The following is a 27,226-nucleotide window of genomic DNA, read 5'->3' on the forward strand; positions in this document are numbered from 1 at the left end:
TGTCTGATGGGCCTCAGCTACCTTCCCGTTTTCAATATAGTAACCTGCCTCAGTAACAATGGATAAAATTCACTCCTTTATTCAATAAAAGCATTTGAAGCATGGCCAACCTCTCATCCTCTACCCATCTTTTGGGATCTTCCTACTCCACCTTGAACACAAAGACATTTGCTGCTTTGTGATAGATTAACTCCTGTAACCTCTCCCCACCCAGCTGCTCACTCGGAGCTGGCTCTAGCACTGGCACAGTCTCCTCTGAGTCTTTCTCAGTCCAGAGGATTAATCCAGGGCCAGTTTCAGGCTTCCTCCTCATGCTGCCCTGAGAGGTCATCAAACATCAGTCCAAGTCTTAAGTGTTGATTTAAAAATAATGATTCTTACTACTATTTATTCCCTTTCATGTCTATTATATGTCATATTTTAAGGTGCAGTAATCATTACAAGATGGTCATGTAACATGGAAAGGGAGTTGTGAAGGATGAAGAGGATCAACTATTTACATTGCCCTCTTTTTACACAGAGCAAAAGTAAGGTCCTTGTTGGAAGGCACCCACCCTGTAGGTAGTACTCTTGTCGAGTTTGATTAAAGATTAAGTTTTCTAAAGATTTATGCCAGAACATTATAAAATATATAATTCAAACACCAGGAAAATATCTTTTTTCCACCCATAGTCAATCTCAAAGTTTCTTTTCCTATGTTTCTTTACTGTCCCCTGAAACTTCACGAAACTTTATTTGTTGGCCTTTTCTTCCCTTTTCCAACATCATCAGGCAGCTGTGAGTATAGGTGTGTAGGGGAGAAGAGTCTGTCTGGAAAGCAGTGATTTCCTTTTTGAGACTTATGTTTTCAAAGAGGCTAATCCTCACATGGTAGAAAACAGAAATGGGGTGGAGGCAGACAGTACTAACTTCTGCCAACCTAACATTTAGCTTATGAGTAGCTCTTCTAACAAAAAAATAAAATACTTTTTGCTCATGAGAGAAAATTGTGCTTTCTTTCCCAAGAATTTCACAAGGGTATTTACTCATTCATGAAAAAGGACCATCTTGGGGATAAACATTAGAGATATCCTAAATAAGAGTCTGAATTCATACCAAACCGCCCCTAATTCCTAAAGATGATCAGTTCATGATTACCTTGCTTTTCCTTAGGGTTTCTGCTGATGCTCCCATAAGCAAAAGATCAGAAATACAAGGAAAGGGGGTCCAGCTTACCCTCATTTTATTTAGTGTGTGTCCATGATGATGTAAACTGTAGACTTTTGAAGTCAAATTTTTTAGATACCTTAATTATTGGACCTAAAATTCCCAACCTTGGTGGCTTTTCAATCATTGTTTGAAATGTACTATCAGTATACTAAAAATATAAGCCTTTTTAATAAGCAGATCCTATCCGATATTGACTTTTGTGACTGAAACTCTCTCTAAGAAATGAAAACAAAAAAAAAAAAAAGAGAAAGAACTTGAACAAATTTTGACTTGAAAGAAAAAAATGTTAAATCAACTGAAACTAGAAGAAATTTTATTTCTTATTAATTTTGATAGAAGGGAAGCGGACTTGGCCCAGTGGTTAGGGCGTCCGTCTACAACATGGGAGGTCCGTGGTTCAAACCCCGGGCCTCCTTGACCCGTGTGGAGCTGGCCCATGCGCAGTGCTGATGTGCGCAAGGAGTGCCATGCCATGCAGGGGTGTTCCCTGTGTAGGGGAGTCCCATGCGCAAGGAATGTGCCCCGTAAGGAGAGCCGCCCAGCGCGAAAGAAAGTGCAGCCTGCCCAGGAATGGCGCCACCCACTTCCTGAGCTGCTGACGACAACAGAAGAGGACAAAGAAACAAGACGCAGCAAATAGACACAGAGAACAGACAACCGGGGGAGGGGGGGAATTAAATAAATAAATGAATAAAAAATCTTTAATTTTGATAGACAAAACCCAGTCACTGGAGAAAATGTGAAGGGCGTTTTTTAAAAAAAGGTGCTGTAGACAAGGAGAATGTTGGAGTGACGATGAAAAGTTCAAAAGCAAATGTAGCAAACAATATACCTGGCATTTTAGTTTAAAAGACATGCCAAATTCTTTGTATTGATTGGCTCCTGCATTTCTAATTTCCCTTGGAGTATATTTTGGCTCTCAAACATTAGATCAATTCCTACAGCATTGGAGTATCTACACATTTAAGTGGGTTTTAGGGTTTGTTGATAGAATTGGAGGCATTTTGGCCAACAACTGTGATAATCAAAATCCTATTTATAACCTCTATATCCCTCCTCCCAATTATCTGAACAGAAAAATCAAGACAACAACTGCAATTTTACAATATCTACTGTACGTCCTGAGCAGAAGGTAAGGCATCATTGTACACCTCGAGCACTACACTGACAAAATTGAGGATAAACCCAGAATTCTATATGATCCCTGAAATAATGTGTCAGAAGGGCTAGAGTGTCAAAAATCTCAGGAAGGAGCAATTTCCAATTTATGCTATTATCTAATCAATACCCACACTTACAGGAACAAACAAAGAGTGGTTCCAACAACAAATGAGTCCCAAGAGTGAATCATGGGAAATTCTTTGCCAGCATTTTATCAATAAGTAACAATTAGCAATTTTTGCTACTGGTAAGTTTTTCAGATGCAAAGGTATTACTTACCCACCTTCTAAAAAACGCTTTCTGTTGAGCATATTTTTACCAGTAGGAACATAATTCTAATTGGTTTCTTTAATCCCTATGTAATAATATATATTTTTTGCCCCCAACCTGATATTTCAAGTTTGTCTTCCTAATTCACTAACAGAATCTCTTTCCTATGAGAAGCTGTCTTAATAGGGACACATGTGGGATGGGGAGAACAGAAGCACTGAGTTAGACAGCTCTAAGTTGGAAGCTTAACTCTCATTTACCAGCTGTGTGACCTGAGTGTAATTCTGCAGGTATAAGGTGACAGCAACCCTACTTATCCAATTAGGAAGACGTGGAAATTAAATGCAGCAGTGCATGTTGTAGAGGGCCTTGAGGACTATATGGGGAGCCTGGCACATAGTCAATATATACGTATTTTTAAGATTTATTATTATTATTTCTCTCCCCTCCCTGCCCCCAGTTGTCTGCTCTCTGTGTCCATTCGCTGTGTGTTCTTCTGTGACCGCTTCTATCCTCATCAGCGGCACGGGAATCTGTGTCTCTTTTTGTTGTGTCATCTTGTTGTCAGCTCTCCGTGTGGGTGGCGCCATTCCTGGGCAGGCTGCACTTTCTTTTGCGCTGGGTGGCTCTCCTTACGGGGTGCACTCCTTGCACATGGGGCTCCCGTACGCGGGAGACACCCCTGCATGGCAGGGCACTCCTTGTGCATCAGCACTGCGCGTGGGCCAGCTCCACACAGGACAAGGAGGCCGGGGTTTGAACCGTGGACCCCCCATGTGGTAGGCGGACACCCTAACCACTGGGCCAAGTCTACTTCCCCATAGTCAATATTTAATAAATGTTATTTACCTTCCTTTTCCCGCTTCTTATAGTTTGCTTTCTAGATTCATCTGGTCTTATTCACATCCATCCCCCAGGCTGCTGTCTTCCCTCCCCATCTCCCTTCCTGAGCTTATCCAAATTTTCCCATTCTTCAAGCTTCAACCAAAGCTTTCCCTCCTCAGTGAAGCCTTCCCTGTCCACCGCAGCTGACAGCACCGTCTTTCTGAATTGACAAGCTGCATGATAATCTAGTAATTAACCACACTGCTTTGTATCGCTGCTTAAATTTTCAGGGGGTATTTTCTCTGCCCCACTAGATTGTAACTCCTATAGCACAGGGAATGCTTCTTTTTCTTCTTTACATCGCCAAGAGATATAAAGAAATAAGTGTTCAATTTTTTTGAACAAATAATGTAGCATGTCTTGCCCAAGATTACAATATGTAAGAAAAGGGATTGGAATTTTTATTTGCCATTTTTCTGTCCTGTGTTTTGTATTCTATTGGGGTATCTAAAACTATCAGGTTTTGTTTGAGATTTTGAAATTGGAAAGCCACAGGGCCTATTAAGAATTTGAGTGGTAATATGATTTAGGCTTAGAAATCTAAAGTTGAAATGTTGAGGCTGCACTGTCATATGTCATGCATTATTATGTAGCTTGCTTTTATTCAGTGAGCTACATGTCTTAGAGGCCTTTCTGTGTCGGTATCTAGAGTTTTACTTCTTTCATTTTAATTTTACCATAACCTTTCCTATTATGGATATAATACAGTTTATTTTTTTAAATCACATAAAATCAAAGTATGTATTTCCTATGAACATATATGGGTATTTATAAACACTTATGAAAATGTCTGAAATGGACATAAACTAAAAATTCTGAGGAGGAACAGAGAGGATTATGATATTTTAAAATTCTTTTACAAGGAGAGTGCATTTATATTTCACTTGATTTTTTAAAACAAATAGTACATGTTTGGGTTTTTTTTTTTTTTTTTTTTTGCATTAAAAAATAATGAAGCAATCATTCTTCCTCATAAGAAACAATTATTAAATGTTACACAGGTCAAAACTTCCAGGCTGTCATACCACAAGGCTAGTCACATTTGTGAATCCTTTGGTGAGTTTTAAGAGGAAGTTGGGTAAGCATCCCACTGCTTTGGCAGATTCTAAGGTCACTGGCAGACATTGAAGGAAGGAATTCAGAGAAGCTGGACCTGGAAGGGCCGTGGTGAGTGGAGAAACCATCCATGGAGAACCAGCTGGAAGAGGAAGGGATTGGCATGCCACACCCCTGGAGATATACTTGAAAGAGGTGGAGAGAAGAGCCGGGTCAGAAATGATGGGTCTCACATGGAAGGGATGAGTGACAGGCTCTCTGGCCTCAAGAAGGCAAAACAGTTGGGTTGGGGTAGTTGGAAGCTAGAGCCCAACAGATTTAGCTCTGTATGTGGAAGGACCTTTTAGCCTTCCCTGTTATTGTGGCCTGGACCGGCTGTCATAGAAAGGACCATTTTCCAAGAAGGGAATGGGACTCCTTAAATAGACTCAAGTGCATCTTCATCAATAAATTCTATGACTTCCTTCCTTCTCCTCACAAGTACTTTAATTTTTACTGTGGACTGTGTATAACAGAAGCCCTTTCAGTTTTTTCCCTCAGTAGATACCCCAACAAATGCAAATGAAGAAGAAGCCTAGTGTGCTTAAATCAAACAGCTCTACCTCAAGTTCTGGCTCCAGCATCTGCTAGTTGTGTAGTTTGGAACAAGTTGCATAGTCTTCTGAAACCAATTGCCTTTATGTATGCATGCCTTTATGCATGAGGGTGATTCACATTCAGGGCTTTGTGAACCCACCCTCTGGCCCGACACATTCAGTGAGCACATTCAGAGGAAGTTAGTGCCTTCCCCCAGACAACAGAATGGGGCTAATAAATATACTCCCCCCACCCCCACCTTTAAAACATTTCAACAGGGGATGGGGAAAACTGGACTGGATTATCTCTCTCTCTGCCCAAAAGCACGTTTTCCTAGACAATATTATATTTTATGGTTTGCCAAGATGGAAACATCTTTTACAGTCCTTCCTGCATAGTTCTGACAGGATCAGTTTTGGTTCAGCAGTATTTGAAGTTGGTCATCGTCATTTGTCTATTTTCTTTGTTTGTAACTCAAGAGCTTAAGACAAGGTACTTAGCTAAGATCTGTTGAATCTGGCGTGAGTGAAGTTGGCCCAGAATCTTTTTCACAACAAAGGCTTGCTCTGCAGGGAGAAAAGACTTTATCAGAACCTTGTCCTGGGACACCCTGGCCCCCTCTAGTCTTTCTGTCTCACTTAAGAAATGATGGGGGTGGGGGGTTGGGGGGAGCATAACGATACAAGAAGAAACACTTGAGAATGTCATAGGTCAGAGACACAGATGAACTAAAGACCTGGAACTTAATGGGAAAATTATGGAATGCTCACACTTCCCCCCGCTTTATCACTACACCAACAAGGCTCCAGAGTAATAATAGTAGATTACAGCTGAATGAGCTGCAAGACAGATTCTGTCTGAGGAGTACTTAGGGATAACCAAAGTCAAAAGGACAAAAACAAGGCCACTACGGGAATTTGAAACTCCTGGCACCTATTGCTAAAGCAAATATTAAACAAAGCCCAACTACTAGCCAGATTAATATAAATCCTTACCCTAAAGTCATTTACCTCAGATCCTATTACCTGATAAAATGTGTTCATTTTTTTTTCTAGAATTAATTTTTTTATTTTTAAAGAAACTTTAGATTACATAAATGCTACATTAAAAAATATAAGGGATTCCCATATGCCCCACTCCCTCCCCTCCCACACTTTCCCACATTAACAACATCCTTCATTAGTGTGGTACATTTATTACAATTTTTGAACCCATATTGAAGCATTGCTACTAACCATCAACTACAGTTTACATTATAGTTTATACTTTATCCTCACAATTTTGTAAGTTTTGACAAATATACAATGGCCTGTCTCCATCACTGCAATGTCATGCAGGGCAAAACAATGTCCAGAAAATGTCCCCATGTTATCCCTATTCTTCCCTCTCCCTCCCCTCAGAATCTCTGGTGGCCATACATGAATGTAAAAGTTCTTCCATTACTAGAGTAATAAAAAGTCTATAGTAGAATAATAATAAGTATACTTTAGTCCATTGTTCATTCCCCAATCTTGAGGACTTGCGGATGGTGATGCCCACTCTGCTTCTAATTGAGAGGGGTATTAGATCCCATAGGGCTGACGGATGGAGCTACCTTGCTTGCAGTTGCAGACATTCTCTGTTCCTTGGGATTCATGTTGTCCGTCATCATCTCCTGGTTAGCTGTCCTGGGTGAGTCCAATGAACTGGAGAGTAGGTGTTGCAACTCAGGTGATGTTCATCTTTGAACAAAAAATTACAAGGCATGCCAAAAAGCAAGGGAAAAAAAAGTCTGAAGAGACAATGTAAGTATCAGAAAAAACTCTGATATGATACAGAGGTTAAATTATCAGGCAGGGAATTTGAAATAACTATGATTATTATGTTAAAGATTCTAATGGAAAAAGTAGACAACATGCAAGAACAGGTGGGTAATGTAAGCAGAGAGATGGCAATCCTAAGAAATAACAAAATGGAAATGCTAGAAATAATAATAAAAAACCCAGAAATAAAGAGTAACTTCGGTGAGCTCATCAGCAGATTGGATGTGGCCAAGGAAAGAATCAGTAAGTTTGCAATGGTTTAATAGAAGCATTCCAATTTGAAATGCAAAGAGAAAAAATTACAAAACAAAGAAACCAGGACAGAACATCAAAAAACTGTAGGACAATTTCAAAAGATGTTACATATACACAATTGGAATACCAGAAAGAGAAGAAAGAGCAAATGGAGATAAAAAGTATTTGAAGTAATAATAATGGCTGAGAACTTTCTAAAATTTATGAAAGATACCAAACTATAGATACAGGAAGCTCAGACAACATGAAGCAGAATAAATACCAAAAACTACACCTAGAAGGCCTGCAAAATATATATTCAAGCCGCAGAAACCAAAGACAAAAAGAAAATCTTGGAAGGAGCCATAGGGGGTGAAATATCTGACTTATAAAGGGAAGGAGGATAAGAATTACAAAACCAAACTCTTGATCTTGCCCGTCCCTCAAAAACTTACGGTGGATTGAATTACACATGCAGTTCAGAGATGGTCTTTGTCTTGGTTCTCATTGAGGGGGGTGTGGACCCATTTATTGTAAATAGCATCTCTTGAAGATATCACTTTGGTGAAGGTGTGGCCCTAATGAACCAGGTTGAGCTTTAATGTGGATTACTGGAGTCTTTTATAAGCAGAATGAAGTTCAGACAAAGAAAGAACAAGCCACAAGAGAGAAACTGGAAGTCAGCAGAACCCACAGGAGAAAGGAGAGAACATTGCTGTGCACTGCCATGTGATAGAAAAGCCAAGGACCAAGTATTGACAGCAGCAAGCCCCAGGATGTGACAGTCTTCCTCCAGAAAGAATAGTCATGCAGACACCTTGACTTTGGACTTCTTTCAACCTCAAAACTGTGAGCCAAAGCTTTCCTGGGTTTTAAGCCAACCCATTGCATAGTATTTGTTTCAGCAGCTGGGAAACCAAGACACCACTCCACTGAGAGCCTTTTTCATTCAGCTAAAGGCAATTCTAGTCTTCCCATAACCCAAGCAAAAAACCTTGGTGTTAACTTTAAGTTCTTTCTTTCTCACACCTCACATCCAATCTATCACCTGTTCATAAAATATACTGATACTTCCTTGATTTAAGCCATCATTTTACTCTCTAGAGTATTGCAGTACCAGTTTTGCCTACTTCTACCCTTACTGTTTTTCAGTCTATTTCTTACTATAGCAGCCAGAATGACAATTTAAAAAATGTAAATCCAAGTAAGACACTCTTCTGCTCAAACCTATCCATAACTCCATATTTCGTGAGGAGTAAAAACCATAGTCCTTTCTGTGGCTTCTAAAGCTCTTTAATGTTCTCATCTCCCATTACCTCTTTTCTCTCATCTCCCTCCTCAGATAACCTCATGGCTCCCCTCCTCATGTCTTTCAAATCTCAACTCCGATGTCATTCAATGAGATCAACCCTAACCATTTGATTTGATATCACCACCTGTCCCGCCCCTCTTCTCCTCGACAATCTGGATGCCCCTCTTTATTCTTTTGTCCATTGCACATATCATCTTCTCATTTACTCTGATTTTTTCTTATTTATCAGGGTTACAATGTATTGTCTGTCTTTCCTCACTAAAATGTAAGCTCCTCAGAGGCAAGAAATTTTTGTTTGTTGTGTTCATTGATGTATCCCCAGCACCTAGAAAAGTGTTTGGCACACAGTATAATAATTACCCAATATATATTTTTTGAATGAATGTATTGTAGTCCTTACCCTGAAACTTGGCTTTGTCACCTGGGAAAACAAAAGCAGCAACAGTATAACTAATAACAGCGCTACCGTTTTGGGGGTGCTTTCTATGTGTCCAGTGCTTTATGAGTTTAACTCACTTAATAGTTCTCACCTCAAGGATGAGGCAACCAGATGGGAAGGTAGGGAAGACCCCTGCCCGGGTCACACAGCTGGCCAGAGGCAGAGCCAGATCTGAGCCCCCAGGAATTCCAGCTCCGAAGCCCATGGTCCCCACCAACGTGCTGTGCTGGAAAAGTGGATTACCCCTTCGGCGCCTCAGGGCTTTTCCTCTTTATTGAAAGTTGTGCCAGATTATTATTATTTTTAATTGAGAAGTTTGGGTTTGCAGAACAGTCATTCACGGAATACAGGATTATCATATTCCACCCCACCGCCAACACCTGGCATTGGTGTGAACATTTGTTACAATTGTCTGTGATAGCATGTTTTTGTATGTGTACTATTTTTTTACATTTAAAAATTTTTATTGAAGTGTATCATTTCTACATGAATATACATAAACAACAAGTGAATAGCAAAGTTGTGAACTTACAAGACAAACATGTATAAGATCGTACAAGGCTCCCATACATCACCCCTCACCAACACCTTGCGTTGTTCGAAACATTTGTTACAACTAATGAAAGTGCATTATCAAAATACTACCACCAACTCTAGTCCCTATCTTACAACTCATCTGCATTGGTCAGGGTTCTCTAGGGAAACAACATCAACACAAGACATCTGTAAATACTATAAATTTTATAAAATTCTGTCATGTGACTGTCGGGATGCAAAAGTCCAAATTCCACAGGCAGGCTGCAAACCAGCTGGAAAATTCTCAATGCTGAAATCACTTCCCCTTTAAAGGCATTCAACTGATTGGATAAAATGCCACTCACTGCTGACAGCATTTTCCTTGGTTGATTGTAGATGTAATTAGTCATCTATGCAATGAACTCACTGATGTCTAGAGTCTATAAATGTCCTTGTATTACAATTAGCCTGGGTTTGCTTGACCACACGACTGGGCACAATTACCTGGTCAAGATGACACATTAGCTTAACCTTCACATCACCCTATCATTTTGAAAAAAGTCATAAACCATGCAATTTATCTGAAGAATATATCCTATTATTATTTAAAATTAATAAACCATACAATTTATTTAAAGTATACATACAATGACTTTTAGTATAATTACAGAATTGTGCATTCATCACTTCAATCAATACTAGAGTATTTTTATTACTCCAAAAAAGAAAAAGTAAAAACCAAAAAAAAAACCAAAACAAAACCCTATTCCTTAATAGTCACCTCTTGATCTCTCTATCCTTTTTCTGCCATACATAACTGCTAATATAGTTCTGTCTCTGTAATTTATTTGTATTAACATTTTGCATATATGGAGTCAAACAATATGTAGTACTTTTTGCCTAGTTTCTTTCACTCAGTGTTGCAGTTTGATATTATTAATGAATTCCAAAAAGAAATATTGGATTATGTTTGCAGACTGGTCTTTTCTTCTGGGCATATTAGAGTGTATTGGGTTCAGAAGTTTTACTTTTACTTGATTAAATAACGATTAAGGCTTTGATTGGGCCATGTCAGTAGGGCATTGAGTCCCCACCCCTTGGTGGACAGGCACTCACAGAGAAAAGACCTGGCAAAGGACAGAGTTGGGAGTTCTGAGCTGGAGTCCCGGGAATAAGCTCACAGAGGAGTGTGGTTTTGAGGAAAGAGAGAAAGCTCCAGGAAGAAAGACGAGCTGTTGGCCTGAGAGTTTGCAGCTGCAGAAACCAGAGACTGAGCAGCTGAGCCTAGAGAGAGGCAAGCCCTAGGAAGAGAGGAGCCCAGGAAGCCTGAGCCCACGAAGATGTTGGCAGCCATCTTGCTCCAACAAGTGACAGTAGATTGGTGAGGGAAGTAACTTATGCTTTATGCTGGTAACTGTAAGCTTCTATCCCAAATAAATACTCTTTATAGAAGGCAACAGATTTCTGGTATTTTGCATCAGCACCCCTTTGGCTGACTAATACACTCAGCACGCTTCCTTTTTTTTTTTTTTTCATCATTGATTGGAAGATTATTAATATATTATGATACACTATTGTCCACAGTTTGTTTTGGTTGGATTTTGGCCCAAATATCACCCTGGTATTAACCTCTTTATATATGTACTATTAACTAAAACCCATGGTTTAACTTAGGGCTATTTGCATAGTGTAGTTCCACGGATTTATTAAGCATTTTTAATTTTTATTGTATATACAATCTAATATTTCCCCTTTTAATCATATGCAGATATATATTTCAATGCTGTAAATTGAATTCATAATGTTGTGCTACCATCACCACCATCCATTACCAAAATATTTCCCTGAACCTGAAGTAGAAACTCAGGATACAACATCTTATAATTATTGAAAATTAAGAACCAAACAAGATTCTTTGGATAGGGGATTTCCAAAAGAGATGATTTGTAATATGTCAAAATGCTACAGTGGTTTTGTGTGTATGATTGAACTGTAGATGACTGCTTTTCTTTATTTATATTTCAATCTGTTATAAGTCTTCAATAATAACCATTTATTGCTTTATTTTTTTAAACATTAATTTATGTATTTATTAAAATAAAAGAGAATAAGTATGTCTTTGTTGCAAAAAAATTTTCCATCATTCCAAATAGGAACCCTGTACATTTTAAGCCTTAATTTTACATTCCTTCTCCCCACCCCATCCCCAGGTTTCTTATATTCTAGATTCTGACTCCATGAGTTTATTTATTCTAATTGTTTCAAAGAAGTGAAATCATACAATTTTTGTCCTTTTGTATCACACAACATGATATCTTTAAGATTCATCCATGTTGTTGCATGTATCAGAACTTCTTTCCTTTTATGGCTGAATAATATTTCATTTTAAGTATATATCACATTTTGTTTATCCATTTGTCAGTTGATAGATAGTTAGGTTGCTTCCATCTTTTGGCAATTGTTAATAAAGCTGCTATGAATACCACTGTGCAAATATCTATTTGAGTCGTGGCTTTCAATTCATTTGGTTAAATACATAGGAGTGACATTGCCAGGTCATGTTGTAGTTCTACATTTAGCTTTCTAAGGAACCATCAAACTGTCTTCTATAGTAGTTGCCACCAGCAATGAAGAGTGCTCCTCTTTCTCTGCATTCTCTCCACCACTTGTGATTTTCCTTTTTTAAAAAATAGCAGCCACTCTAATGGGTGTGAAGTGGTATCTCATTATGGTTTTGATTTGCATTTCTCTGATAGCTAATGATATTGAGCATCTTTTCATGTGCTTTCTGGACATTTATAAATCTTTAAAGAGTGTCTATTCAAGTCTTTTGCCCATTTTTAAATTGGGTTGTCTGTCTTTTTATCATTAAGTTGAAGGATTTCTTATATATTCTGGTAGTAAACCTTTATAAGATTACATGGTTTCCAAATATTTTCTCCCATTGTGTAGGTTGTTATTTTACTTTCATGATGAAGTCCTTTGAGGCACAAACGTTTTTAATTTTGATGAGTTATCATTATCTGTTTTTTCTTTTGTTCCGTGTGCTTTGGGTGTATAATAGAGCATTACACCCAAAAACATTCTTTCAAGTGTTTGTGGATTCTTCTTTGCAATAGACCATGTGTTGGTTCAAAAGACATGTTTCAATACATTTAAAAAGATTGAAATTATACAAAGCACTTTTTCTAATCATAATGGAATGAATCTGGAAGTCAATAATGGATGGAAAAAGGAAAAATTCACAAATATATGGAGATTAAACAAAATACTCAAATAATCAGTAGGGCAAAGATAAATGGCCAATCAGTAAATATCTTTTTTTTCTACCTGGTTTTGTCGTTGTGTTTTTGGTGCATCACTTCACTGCATGGATGGTCTGTGCCTCACCATGCAGATTTGGGATGCCCTTTTTCTTTTCTTTTTTTTTCACCAGGAGGTCGCAGGGATTGAACCCGGGTCCTCCATATGGTAAATGGGAGCTCAATTGCTTGAGCAACAGCTGCTTCCCATTAAAAATCTTGCAATGAACAAACATGAGAACACAGCATATCAAAACCTATGGGACACCGTAAAGGCAAGCCTGAGAAGGAAAGTTATAGTCCTCAATGTTTACATTAAAAAGATGAAAGAAGATAAAATTGAAGATCTAACTGCATATCTGGAGGAACTAGAAAAAGAACAGCAAATTAATACCAAACAAAGTCAAAGGAAAGAAATAATAAAAATCAGAGCAGAAATAAATGAAATTGACAACAAACAAAAAATAGAGAGAATCGACAAAACCAAATGTTGGTTCTTCAAGATGATCAACAAAATCAACAAACCCTTTGCTAAACCAACAAATAAAAAAGAGAGAAGGTGCAAATAAAATCAGAAATGAGAGGGAGAACATTACCATTGACTCTGCACAAATAAGAGAGACCATAAGAGGATCCTGTGAACAACTGTACACCAACAAACTAGACAATGTGGATAAAATGGACAGATTCATACACTGACCCTAGAAGAAACAGAGTACCTTGACAAAAGAATCATGAATAAAGAGATTGAAATAGTCATCAAAAAACCCCCATAGATGAAAAGCCCAGGATGATTTCTGGAAAAGGTGATAATTTCATTCTTTTTTACTTTTATTGAGACCTGACTTGTGACTCCACATGTGGTCTATCCTGGAAAAGGATTCATGAGTGCTTAAAAAGAATGTGTATTCCACTGTTTTGAGGTGTAATGTTTTATAAATGTCTGTTAGGTCTAGTTTATTTTTCATTTTATTCAAGCTCTCTGTCTCCTTATTTATCCTTGGTCCAGATGACCTATCCAATACTGAGAATGGTATATTGAAGTTTCCAATTATTATTGTAGGGACATCTGTTTTTCCCTTCAGTTTTGCCTGTATGTGTTTCATCCATCTTGGGGCACTCAGATTAGGGGCATAAATACTTAGTATAGTTATTTCTTCTTGGTGAATTGTCCCTTTTATTAATATGCAATGACCTTCTTCATCCCTTTTAACAGTTTTGCATTTAAAATCCATTTTGTCCAACATTAGTATCATAGTCCAACTCTTTTTTGGTTACTATTTGTGTGGAATATATTTTTCCAGCCTTTCAGTTTCAACCTGATTGTGTCGTTACATCTGAGGTGAGTCTCTTGTAGATAGCATTTAGATAGATGGTTCATATTTTAAAAATTCATTCTATCAGTCTATGTTTTTTGATTGGGGAGTTGAAACCATTAACAGTAGATATTATTACTATAAAGGCATTACTTAGTTCATCCATTTTGTCCTTTGGCTTTCCATTGTCATATCTTACTGTTGTCTTTTTACCCTTTAATTTATTCTTCCTAGTAATCTTCTTTTCTATATTCTTTTTTGAATTTTGGTTCAACTTATTCTAAGTCTTTAAAATTGCCCAGCTTATTTTATCAAAATCTGGCCAGGGACTCACTAATGGGGAGTAGATTTTCTCTCAGGGGTGAAACTGAAGAGAGACCTAAACGCAGTTTTTCTTCTTGCAGTTTCCTGGCCACCCAGCAGGTGGTGCTCATCAGTGCACTTTTTCATGGCAATGTTTCTTTCAACCTCTGCTTTCTCATGTTTCTGGTCTGGCCAGATTCAAAGTGGGCTGTGTTGGCCAAATTCACTGAAGAGAAGCCCTGTGACTCATCCTCCCTCTTCCCTCCGACTCACCCTCCTTTCTTTGTAACAGCTGACAGGGAGGAAGGCATCTGCTCCCCTCTCAGTCAGCTGCAGTGAGGCGGGGTTTTTATCCAGGCTTAATGTCTTAAGGAATGGGAGCCCTACACAGTGGCTGTGGGGGTTTAGTAACTCACATTTGTAGTTTTGGTTTCCTCATCTCTCTGTCCCTCACCCTCCTGGGAGTTGTGCAGCACTGTCCTAGTCTGCTGATTCCTAAAGCAGGTCCCTCAGACAGCTTTTGGCCCTTTCTCCATTGTTTTTGTGATAAAGTTGAGTCAAAATACATTTATATTTTTGAAGAGAACAAGTCAACTATTTTGTAAAATGCCCCAGAACCAGGATAAGTCTGATTGTTTCTTCTTTATTTAAGCTGAACGTTTTACAATAGGAATTCTACATAGGAGGTGTTGTGTACTCCCATGTATCATATTGGGAGGCCCATAATGTCAGTGTGGCCCTTTACTGGTGATATAAGTGTCTTGATTGGGGTTGCCTAAAAGCAGACTATGATACAAAGATCATTTGGGAGGTAATCCCAGAAAGCACAATGAGGGAGAAGGAAAGTGAGATTAAAAAGGCTTATAAATGTGTGACTACTACAGTGGGCAATTTTGGCTTGGTCCCCTTTGGGAACTCTCCAGAAGAATATACATTGCTACCCTCAGAATTCTCCTACAAGGGGCAAGGAAGTTATGGAATTTAGCTACCAACTCTTATTGGCTGATGGTCACTTTGGTGTGTTAACTCACAGACATCTCAGAAAGGCTCTGTGTGCAGTTAAAACATGCCCCTACAACCTGAAAATATCACTGGGTAGAGAGATGCAGGAAGTCATCAGCCTATACAAGAATTGTCTGCAGAAACCCTGCAGGGTGGGCCAAGAGGGTATTGGGGGAGGCACTACAGTCACTCAGAGAAGTTGGTATCTGCCAGATCTCTCTAGTCTAAAGGCATCTTCCCCCTTTGTAACAAATAAGTAATCTCAGAGGAGATATATTGAGATTGAATAAATATCTTAGTCCCCAAACACACTTGATGGTTTTCACATTATTCATTCATAATTCTACTTAATATAAGGGATTGAATGCTATTTTTGATTCTTGTGCTCTAAAACCTATAATCAATGAAGACTAATCTCACCTGGACCACTGCCTCAGTCTTCCCATGGTTATCTTCTTAGATATTCAAGTCCAAAGAAACTCCTTTGAGTTTTTCTGTTATTATAGACTTAAGATCTCAGCAACTACCTCCCTGATTGTTGCAAATATTTCCCTTTAAGCTCTCTTCCCCTGCTTCTAGGAATGGCAGAGAAGGTGAAGCATTGGCCCAGAGCTCCCAGGAAGAGCAAAGAGACTTGCTCTGTCATCTCCAAGAACATGAACAGTCTTCAAAGAGCCTCATTCTCCAGCTCAGAGAAGCTGATGAAAAACTTTTCCATTGCAGGAAGCATCCATACTTACTAGAGATTCCCACCACAGTGGACCTCATGGATCCCCTTGAGCTGCAAGTCCAAGCCACTGTACCCCATCCTGCTCCTTGAGGTGGAAGCAACCAAATCCTGATCGCTTCCTAGGCTAATTTCAGGGGTCCCCTTTTCTAGGTCCTTCAAGAATAGCTTCAGGCTCTCTCTGCCTAGAGGAGCCCACACCAAATCTTGGTGTGTATTTCTGCCTTTCCTTCCCATTTCTCAGCAAGCTCTATTCTTTCCCCCATTTCCCAAATAAATTATTTTTTTAAAAAAAGCTTTATCTGGATGGCTTGAGGTCAAGAGCCTCAAGGGTGCCTATTCAGCAGGGTTGTGTTCTTGGTCTGCAGAAGAGACCCAGCTCTCAGTCAGAGAAGCCCAAAGGAACCCCAACTATCATTGGATGTCTTCTGTTGTATCCCTGCGTTAGCTATAGTGGTTCTGGAAGTAGAGAACCAAAGTCCATTGAAAATAAAAGGGAGGATGGGAAGCTATATTGAATTGCTCTCTAAGGATTTCAGGCTTCCAAGTTTGTCTATAGATACAAACAAGTTCCTCCAAACAGCTGCAGAATCACTCAAAGATATTCACCTTAGTTTCTAGAATGACAAGTTATGAACTCTACCACAATCAGAGTTCCTAAGGATGCTCAAACATCTGACAGTGGATGGAAAAACAATATTATATCTGGGTTTCACAGAGGCTTGCTTACAAATTTGGAGAATGTGATAAATCCTCAAGGCCTCAACCTTAATGTCAGTTCCTGGGCTCTTGTACTTGAGTCTTTCCTTGAATTAAAATTCCCCAAAGACTCTTCCACTATGCCCTTTTTCCTACTATGAATAGTTCTTTTTATATACCATTCTCATCTTTTTTTCACTTCTCTTATTTTCTCTTTAAGATATATTAGTGATCTTTCTCTCTCTCTTAAAGTTTTCTTTTCTCTAAATTTGTTTCTTCCAAATTTATGTTTTTTCCTATTTGTTTTGGTCTCTAGCTTTCAGATGTCTAGGGATCCTAGTCTATCTGCTCAGGATTATGAATAGAGGAGAGAGCTGGCTGGAAACTGAGTGTGTGCACAGGGCTAGCGCTTATTGACTCTGAGGGCCATTGTTGGGTGAAGTGGAGGGGTCATTTATTAAGGAATTCCCAATGTCAGTGTATTAGTGTCCTATTGCTGCTGTAGTAAATTACTACAAATTTAGTGGCACAAAACAAAATTCATCTATTATCTTACAATGGCAGAGATAAAAGTCCAAAGAGTTCAAAATCACTTTCACTGGGTTAGAATCAAAGTGTTCTGGAGGTTCCAGAGGAGAAAGTTTCTTTGGCTTTTCTAGCTTCTGGAGTTAGGTTTGTGGCCTCTTCCTCCATCTTCAAAGCCACCAGTATAGCATCTTCTCTCTTCTCTGACCTCTGCTTCTTTTCTTACGGCTTCTCTCTTTGACTGTGATCTTCCTGCTTCTCTCTTATAAAGATCCTTGTGTTCATCTGTATGATCCTGGATAATCCCACCATTTTAAGATTCTTAATTTCATCACATCTGCAGAGTCCCTTTTAAGATAACACATTTATAGTTTCTGGGATTAGGATGTGGGCATTTTGTGTGGTATGTATTTTGGCATTATTCTACTAGAGTCAGTGTCTAAGTTTTCCTCTTGGGCTGGCCAGCTCCTTAGATTGTCTCTAGATTGGAAGGTAAATTTTGATGGCCAGCTTTCTGAGATTTGAGTGGGTTAGGGCATTGCTCCAGGGAGAGAAGGATGGCAAGGCAGTGCTCAGTGTTAGCATTCAGGATGCACCAGTCACTCAATCTCTCTGCTTTTGGTATAGCATCCATATCCTCGGCTTCATCTAGCTTCCTCCCTATCAGAGACCTATTTACCCTTTCCAAAGAATAAACTTTCAGGCATCTACCACTGCCCAGTGGCATGGAGAAAAGAAGGCATACAAAACCTCACCCAATCCTTTTTGTTTCCGTGGCCTCCCTTTACTTCCAGTTGAAGGGGTACCTGGTACCTTGGATTTGGGAGTCTTGAGAGTTTGGAGGTGTAAATTAGGTTGGTTCTCAGCTTTGCCCACTGGCAGGCAGCTTGGGATTGTCAGGTTTCTGGAGCTGGATTTATCACTGATTGATGTCCTTGTAAGAAGAGGGAACTATGGACACAGAGACACAGATGCACAGGGCAGGTGGCCATGTGTGGACAGGCAGAATTGGAGTGATGCCTCAACAAACCGAGGAACACCAAAGTTTGCCAGCAACCCCCAGAAGTTAGAGGAGGTAAGGAGGGAATCTTCCCTGGAGCCTTCAGAGGGAGAAGCCACCAGTACCTTGATCTCAGACTTCTGGCCTCCAGAACTGTAAGAGAATACATTTCTGTTGTTTTAAGACTACCAGTTTGTGGGGCTGGGTTAGGAATCTAAGACACAGCCCAAGTACACATGTTCGAGTTTGACTCCATGCTTTAGTTTTGTGCCAGATAGCCCAGCTCTTCCAGGGCTATAATCATGCCCCTAATTCCCAGGTTCATCTCACAAAGCAGGAGGCAGAACCGAGAGCAGGCTTTCTGAAGTTTTCCTAATAATGACCTTGAATTACCTAAATTCCTTACAGCTTTTCAGTGGGGAAATGGTGAAAGTGTATATTTAGGCCAGCAGCTGGGATTTTGGGGGACCTGTGCATGCCTGCTCCAGTGTTCATAATCTCCAAGCATGTGGCAAAAGGAAGTGCTGGCCTCCCATGCACTTTGGCTAGCCTAGCGACGCCCACCTCCTACCTCACATTCTTTCTCTCCCCAATCTTGATACACCCTAAGCTGTGTGTCAAGTTGTTACACACCTTCCTCTAGCCCCTGTCCCCCATTATGTCTGTGGCATTTCCAGGTCTCAGCCATCCCAGATCCGCTTCAACTAATCGCAGGTTGAAGGGTATATCTGATTTGATAACCTCAGGCCTAAAAGCTTTACATGTATTGACTCGATGCCCACAACAACTCTATAATTATTCCCATTTTACAGATTCAGAACCTGAGGCACAGAGAGGTTAAATAAACTTGGCCAAAGCGACACAACTTATAAGGCAGAGTCCACATTTAAACCCAGGCAGTCTGACTCCAGAGAGCATCTTAAAATGACCTGTACTTTTGGCCACCTGTAAATCATAACCCATATGCCAAGTACTATTTTCTGAAATATGTCAATGAAAGCATACAAATTGGTATTTATTTATTTATTTATACACACACACACTCATTTTAATCCTCACAACCCTGGATCAAATGAACAAAAAACAAAGTTATTGAAAATTTGAAGAGCATTACCCACTTGACTTAATATGTACAGAATCCTGAATCTCAATATTTGGAGAAAAACTTTCTTTTTAAAAATACAGAAAAGTTATCAAAATTAGCCATACAACAAGCTTTGACCACTTTCAAAGAATAAGAATCATGTAGACCACATTCTGTGGCCACAATACAATTAAAGTTAGAAATCAATAACAAAATAAAAAAACAATGGGAGCAGATGTGACTCAAATGATAGAGCTCCCACCGACCATATGGGAGGACCTGGGTTTGATCCCTGGGGCCTCCTGGTGAAAAAGAAGAGAAAGCGTGGCAAGCCACGACCCGTGCGAGTGCCCGCGTGGTGAGCCAGTGCCCCATGCAAATGAGTCACGCAGCAAGATGATGACACATCAAAAGAGAGACAAACAGAGAATCAAGGTGACGCACAGCAGAAACCAGGAACTGAGGTGGTGCAGTTGACAGGGAACCTCTCTCTGTATCAGAGGTCTCCAGGATCAAATCCTAGTGAATCCTAAAGGAAAGAAAATGAGAAGAGAAGACAACACAGACAGCAAAAACAGCAGGGCAGGAGGAGGGAAAGGGAAGAAAATAAAGAAGTAAATCTTTTAACAAATAAAAAAATAAAAATAAAAAAACAAGAAAAAGCTTATATATTTGGGAACTTAAAAACACATTAAAGGGGAGTGGGTGAAGCTCAATGGCTGAGCATCTGTTTTGTATATACAAGGTCCCGGGTTCAATCTCTGGTACCTCCTAAAACAAACAAAAAACAACAAAAAACTAAAAACATTAAAATACTCATGGAAGAAAACAAATCAAAGAAAACTAAAATATGCATAACTGAACTAAGGAAAAAACAACATTTCAAAAATTGTAACATGCAGCTAAAGCGGTATTTAAAGAAAAATAGAGTCTTACAGTGGAGATTTTAAGAAAAGAAGAAAGGTTAAAAATTAATGGACTAGTCTTTCAATTTAGGAAGTTAGGTGAAGAACAATGAAATGGAAGCAAGGAAAATAATAAAAATAAGAGCAGAAAGCATGGGCTAGAGATAATTCTCAATTAGTATTAGCTGGTAATATTCAGTCTCTAGACTAGTTATTTCTGATTTTAACCTCCGTAAGCGAATTTTGCAGAAAGTATTGGAGGACACTGTTTTTTCTTTGTCAAATGTTTTATTGATTTGCTATTTACAAATAATTTCTATCATTTATATAAATCAAATTATTAAACATTTAAATTTGGAAGGCTTCATTTGTACTTGCATTGTACTTGCAAATAAAGATTTGGGGAGCAGAAGTAGCTCAGTGGGTTAGCGCCTGATTCCCATGTGTGAGGTCCCAAATTTAATCCCCAGTACCTCCCTTAAAAAAAAATAAGATTAGTAACAATGTATTATCGTCTGAAAAACTACCTACTTTAATTTTTTATTACCTATAGCAGACATTAATTTTCAGCTGAATTGCTTACAAAACTAGTAAGCAAATATTAAAAATGAAGCAGAGGACAGCTCCTGCCCACTGCATCAAAAGCATATGGCTTTGGGAAGCAGACTTGGCCCAGTGGTTAGGGCATCCACCTACCACATGGGAGGTCCGCCGTTCAAACCCCGGGCCTCCTTGACCTGTGTGGAGCTGGCCCATGTGCAGTGCTGATGCGCGCAAGGAGTGCCCTGCCACGCAGGGGTGTCCCCCGCGTAGGGGAGCCCCACACACAAGGAGTGCGCCCTTAAGGAGAGCTCCCTAGCGTGAAAGAAAGTGCAGCCTGCCCAGGAATGGCGCCGCCCACACAGAGAGCTGACATCAACAAGATGATGCAACAAAAAGAAACACAGATTCCCGTGCTGCTGACAACATCAGAAGCAGACAAAGAAGAACACACAGTTAATAGACACAGAGAACAGACAACCGGGTGGGGGAAGGGGAGAGAAAGAAAGAAAGAAATCTTAAAAAAAAAAGATATATATTTTTTAAAAAAAGCATATGGCTTTAATATGGAGAGTTAAGCAAATCATTTTACCTCTGTGGCTTTCAGTTTTCCTCCTAATAAGAGTGGAACTTGTTAATCTCCCAGGATTCTACCCAGTTTGTAAACTCTGTTGAGGAGAGTTGCTCTAGAACCTTTGCCTCATTCTCAGAGTTTGCAGAGAGCCCTCTAGTGATTTATTTACTAAAACCCAGTGCTGTTAACTTCTTTAAATTTCCTGGGGGCTAATTAAAGGGACTTTTTTTTTTTTCCTTTTTAAAATTTTCACGGGAATCTATTCCATTTCTTGAGTTTTAATTATTAGGAAGCATTTTCAAAACCTTTACTGAGTTGTTGCATAAGGCCAAAAACATTCAAAAGGAATGTGAGGTTTGAGAAATTAGATTTCCTGTTGATGAGTCCATTTCAAAGCCTATTTTTGGCAGCACTAGGACAGAAGTGAGGGTGGAATTGACCTTCTATTCTAAGTAGTGAAAAAGCAATTTGCCATAATATTTTACTTTTTGAAAAACCTTATAAGAGGGGTGTTACAGAGCAAGTGTGTGTCCTGTAAAAGGGAGAATAAAAACCTGCTCACTTCTTTCGGAAAGAGACCACAATCTGATGTACTGTCACTCTAAAAAGCCCATTTTTCTTCTCACTTTTAAAACAATCATTCTTGTTCTCAAGATTCCCATTTGAATATTTTTACGAGTAACATTTGCTAAGGAAACTGAAGAATTGACCAGGAAATATGAAAATTCTACCTAGCTAAAGCTAGGTAGGAATGGATATGTTCTATCTAGCTCTGGCTGCCATTGTGAAAAAAACAAATAAGGCAACATGAGCGCACCTTCAGAATGAGGATAATTCTTTGTATTAGTCATCCCTTTCTATTTTCAAAGCAAATAGTCAAATTAAGCTGATTAGTAACTACGTAAAGAAATAGATAGTTATGCAAAATATCTGGGCAACAATGGTTTTCTTTTTTTTTTTTTGCTGAAGAGCAGAAAAGATGTGAATGTTATTTACCTACGTACTTCCTCTAGGTTCGCATATTTGCTCTTCATTTACCATGAAAAGGTGGTGGTGTAAGCAGGACCTGGGGGCGCCGTTTGTCTGCTCTTGCCCTACCCCTTTATATCTGTGTGGGCATGTACAAAGCTTCACTCTATGTCCATTTCTATTCTCATTACTTAAGCGGAAACCTGATTACGAGTTTAACTTTGTAAAACCACCTCGGGTTTTACTAATCAATATTTTTCACCTTTCCTTATCTTCTCTTTTAACCTAGCATGACGAAATCCAAAGTTTGTGAATTTATTTTTGATCAGACCAAAAATTACAAAAAGAAGTACTTAAAGCTCTCAGGCAATTAGATCTTTGCTGAAGGAATACTAGATTTTGGACTGAATTACCATTTCCACAAAGAGTAGCAGAATCACAAAATGCAAATGTAATATATTGCAAAATTAAGTTAGTATTGTTCCTCATATGACATTGCACAAGAAAAACTTATCTCCACTCGCAGTTATTTCCCATGAAGATATCATTAAGTATTTTGACCCAAATCCAGCGATGAATGTAAGCAAGAGTTACAATATTATATTAGGGTTAAGATAACAATGTTGCCCTTGAATTACATAATTTTTACAAGAAGTTTTTACCTCAGTTAGTTTAATGAATTCTGAATGTAACTAGATCCTACTCTAAACCACATGGTGATGTGAAAAAAGAAGCATATTGTGTTAATATTTGCTATCATTAGGAAGTTATGCTGTTTTCCCCCTTCAATATCGTAGTGGGAACAAGTATTTTGTTTTTATATTGGTATTACTAAAAAGTTACTTTCAAAATCTCTATCCACCAGTAATTTAAAATATTGCTGGATTAAGTTGTTTCAGACTAGTTTGTTTAGGCATTCCACTTTCACACCTCAATAGATTTAATGTATTTCTCATCCACTTCTTCACTCACTCGTTCATCAGGATCTGAAGGATTCCTCAGTGTCCTCTCGATTAGCCGACCATCTTCGTAAGAAGCTTTGTGACAAGTCCGGAATTTTCTGCATTCATTAATTTCTGTTACTTCTCCTGACCGAGGGGAATAAAGTTCACTGGCAGCTTTCACATTTTCCAAAGTACCAAATTCATCTTGTTTGTTCGACTTTGTCCCAACTTCAGGAAGGGTACAGTAAACAACATCTCCCAGAGCTTCCTGTGCAAAATAGCGATTTCCCACTCTCCAGTACCGTTTTCCGTTGTTCCCCATTCACGTCTGTCTGTATTTTCGCACGGGAGCCGAGGCGGGCCGGGGCGCAGAGTCCAGACGGCGGCGACTCGCCCGCTCCGCTCAGCGCGCACCGCCGAATTCGAACTCGCGACAGGCGGTCCCAGGCAGAACAGCCCTGGACCAGAGCGAGCCCGCTAGACTGGGGCGCTGGGGCAGGGTGACACTTGTTTTTTTAATGACATTTATTTTTTTTCTAGTTAATAAAATCAATTTTAAAAGGTAATTGTGAAAATAGATACAACAATGTAAAGAAAAGAAATATAACTCCTAATTCCATCATTAGGTAATAATTATTAACTATTAATATTTAGATATTGTCCATTCTTTTTTCTATGTATCCAAAGGTTTATCCTTAGATATGTGTAATTATGTTATTTACAAAAATTGGGCTCAAACTGCACACATGGATTTGTATCCAGATTTTTACTAAAAATTCCATCATGGGCATATGCTTTTCAAAAGTGGAATTTTTGGTGGCTGTGTGTGTTACTATTTAATTTTACTGATAGATGTATCGCACTGCATTTGGCTTTCCCTGTTGTTAGACAGTATTTCTGGTTCTTTGCAGGACTCCTTAAGCTGACTTTCTTCATGGTCCACTCAATGTATAGTACAAATTGAATTTACAAACGAGTTTTAGACATTCTGAAGGTATCTTGCACGCTGGTGGAGCTGATGAGCCAAAAATCACTTTGCAAGAGGGAGCTTATTGGAAAACTAAAAAGAAAGTGTTGAATGTGATGAGTTTATTGGCTTGATACAGTAAGAAATCCATGCGCTGTTGGAGGAGAGGGGCCACCGTGAGTACGAAACAGCAGCTGTAGCTTGGATTTGTCTCCTGGCCCTGATCCCATAGAACTCAGGTGTTTAGTTTCCTTTTTTTTTAAAAGTCCATTGAAAAATTATGTGGCTGTGACTGAGAGTTGTAAAAAGAAATTAAACAAAGCTCTATAAAAAGCTGGGGCCCAAGCGTCTCTGTGTTTGGTTACTTTGGTTGTAATGAACAGAGTTGCACTGATCTAATAGTCGGGTTGGGTGGCGGACTTGGCCCAGTGGTTAGGGCGTCCGTCTACCACATGGGAGGTCCGTGGTTCAAAGCCCGGGCCTCCTTGACCCGTGTGGAGCTGGCCCATGCGCAGTGTTGATGTGCGCAAGGAGTGCCCTGCCACGCAGGGGTGTCCCCCGCGTAGGGGAGCCCCACGCACAAGGAGTGTACCCTGTAAGGAGAGCCGCCCAGCACGAAAGAAGTGCAGCCTGCCCAGGAATGGCGCCGCACACGGAGAGCTGACACAAGATGACGCAACAAAAAGAAACACAGATTCCCATGCCGCTGACAACAGAAGGGGACAAAGAAGACGCAGCAAATAGACACAGAGAACAGACAAGTGGGGTGGGGTGGGGTGAGAAATTAAAAAAAAAAGATAATGGGGTTTATTGAAGTGATACACCAGTCATGAAAAAGGGAGGCTACCCAGGACCTAAGAACAGAACAGAAGCCACTGGCAGTGCAGGCCCTTTGTACACTGCCACTGTTTGTGGTGGACTAAAACTGTTCAGTTTTATGAGTTAGGTATTCTCTGAGTGTTGACTTCCTTCATGGTCGTTTGATTATTTTCCTGCCAGCAACGGCCAGGTTGCTTCCTTCTTTCCTTCCCAGTTAAAATTTCCAAACAAAAATAATCACCAATCTTGTCTGGATAGTGTTTCACTTCAGACCAAGCCAGAGGCCTCTAGCATGAAAACAGGCTGCATTTTGGCTCTGGTGCCCATCCCAGCTCAGTCAACCAAGTCCAGGGTATGGGGGTCAAGTGGCACACAGCACAGCTCACTTTCAACCCTCTTGCGTCAGCAAAGGCTATAACCAGAGCGGTGTCTCTTAAAGTGGGTTGTGGCACAGCAGGCACCAAGGAGAGAGGCCTCCCCCTGCAATTCCCCTCGTGCCGCTGTTCAGCTTCGCCCCTGAGCAGGTGTTGACAGGGTATTGTGGCCAGTGTCCACGGAGGAGAGCAAAGGGAAGGTGGCAGAGGTGTTGAGGCCCAGAGGATCTGTGGTGGAGACAGTTGCTCAGCAGAGCAGCCAAGAGGGCAGAAGGGCCTGCCGTGACCATTCAACATTGAGTACCTACTGCATGCACTGTGTGCTGGGCCCAATGGGTGATGGGAAAATGTAAGACATGGCTCCTGTCCTCAAGGCCATCTTACGTGTAGGTAGAAGGTTTGTAAATGTTCTGTGTATGTGTTCTTTAAAAATAAATATAGGTCGAGATCACTTTTCATGACACAGGTATCAACTGGTCAGTGGTCACTTTCTCTAGCCCATTGAGCATGTGCTCTGGCTGTTCATTTATTATTTCAAGGTTACATTTTTCTAGCCTATCATACTCACCACCAGGAGGGAGAAAGTGAGGCCAAAAGCTTAATTAGGTGGCATAAAGTTATATAAAAATCTTCTTTGGCTTACCAAATCACTACTTCTCTCACAGAGCGCTGATGGATGTATCACCCTGTGATGCTTACAGATACTCAAGATTGGGAAACATGAGAAAAAGCATGTGCCTTTTAAAGCTGAAAAATAGAATAATTTTAATAGTAAAAATGTAAAGTTTCAAAGAGCATTTTACGAATAGGTCATATTCAATAAAGAAAACTAAGAAAATAGAGAGGAATCATTTATGACCCAGATCAACCATAATTGGTATTTTGGTGTATTTCCTTCTGGATTTACCTTTTATCCTAAATTTTGAATATTTGATTTTTTTTAGATAGTTATGCTTATACTGTATATATAAATTTGTAACCTGCTTTTTCCTGTAGCATTATTCATACTCTTTATAAATACCATTTTTAATGACTGTAAATATTCCATCCAATATACCACCCTTTATTAAATCCCTCCCCTAAAGTTAGACTTTTAGGATATTTCTAATATTCTGGCATATTAAACAATATTGCAAAAATGTATTTGCATCAAGTTTTTTTCTTGTATTTACATTTATTTCCATCGTATAGATTCTTAGAAATGGATTTGTTTGATAAAAGGGTATAAACATTTCTGAAGATCCTGACATATATTGCTTAGAAGAGATTTCTAAATGGGAGAGTAGCATAATTGGCACTTCCGGTGAGGACTGTACATTTCACAGTAAATGCCAAATGGAGAAAGCACCATCATTTGAATATAGTCCACAAGCCTACACAGCAGATGTCCATGTCTTGATAATGTCCTTATTCAAATGATTCCAGGCTATAGGAGAAAGGAAAAACAAAATGAGTAAAATTGCTAATCGAGGTAGCAGTTTAAATTTATAGATTATATTCAAAACACAATAGAAAGGAAAAATATCAGTTTGAAACTATTAGGAAAGATTATGATGCTAATCCAGATCTAACCCATTATTTCTCTGTAGTCTGGACTTGCTGGGTAGGCTTAGCAGTTTCAACCATGACTAAATTAATGTTAGTATTTTAACAGATTTAGAAGTAGTTTCAGCAGGATAAAAATAAGATATACTCTTCCTCTTCTTCAACAACAGT

The 27,226-nt window shown here is 39.3% G+C and overlaps 2 protein-coding genes across 3 annotated transcripts in view; both read right to left on the reverse strand.

Annotated features, from left to right (window-relative positions):
* Window positions 1-4,409: 4,409 nt before the first annotated feature.
* Window positions 4,410-27,226, reverse strand: part of TM4SF18 (transmembrane 4 L six family member 18) — a 35,872-nt gene continuing 13,055 nt past the window's right edge. Inside the window, exons 6-8 of one of the 2 annotated variants that reach the window (XM_004460565.5) lie at window positions 23,379-26,936; window positions 6,752-6,878; window positions 4,410-5,723 (exon numbers count right to left, since the gene is read on the reverse strand). In XM_004460565.5, coding sequence (XP_004460622.2) covers window positions 26,922-26,936 — 15 coding nt within the window. In that variant the 3' untranslated portion in view covers window positions 4,410-5,723; window positions 6,752-6,878; window positions 23,379-26,921. Of the gene's footprint in view, window positions 5,724-6,751; window positions 6,879-23,378; window positions 26,937-27,226 lie in introns of those variants that run through there. The other variant, XM_004460566.4, reaches the window with a different exon arrangement.
* LOC131278180 (glycine cleavage system H protein, mitochondrial-like) lies at window positions 23,331-23,672 on the reverse strand. The gene has a single exon (XM_071214461.1). It carries the CDS (start codon window positions 23,670-23,672, stop codon window positions 23,331-23,333), a length of 342 nt encoding a protein of 113 aa, XP_071070562.1.

This window comes from Dasypus novemcinctus, chromosome 4 (genome assembly GCF_030445035.2).
Source record: "Dasypus novemcinctus isolate mDasNov1 chromosome 4, mDasNov1.1.hap2, whole genome shotgun sequence".
Lineage (NCBI taxonomy): Eukaryota > Metazoa > Chordata > Mammalia > Cingulata > Dasypodidae > Dasypus > Dasypus novemcinctus.

What these genes read in the sequence shown, in the direction of transcription:
- LOC131278180 (XM_071214461.1), bottom strand. Translation starts at nt 23,672, where the DNA reads ATGGGGAACAACGGAAAACGGTACTGGAGAGTGGGAAATCGCTATTTT.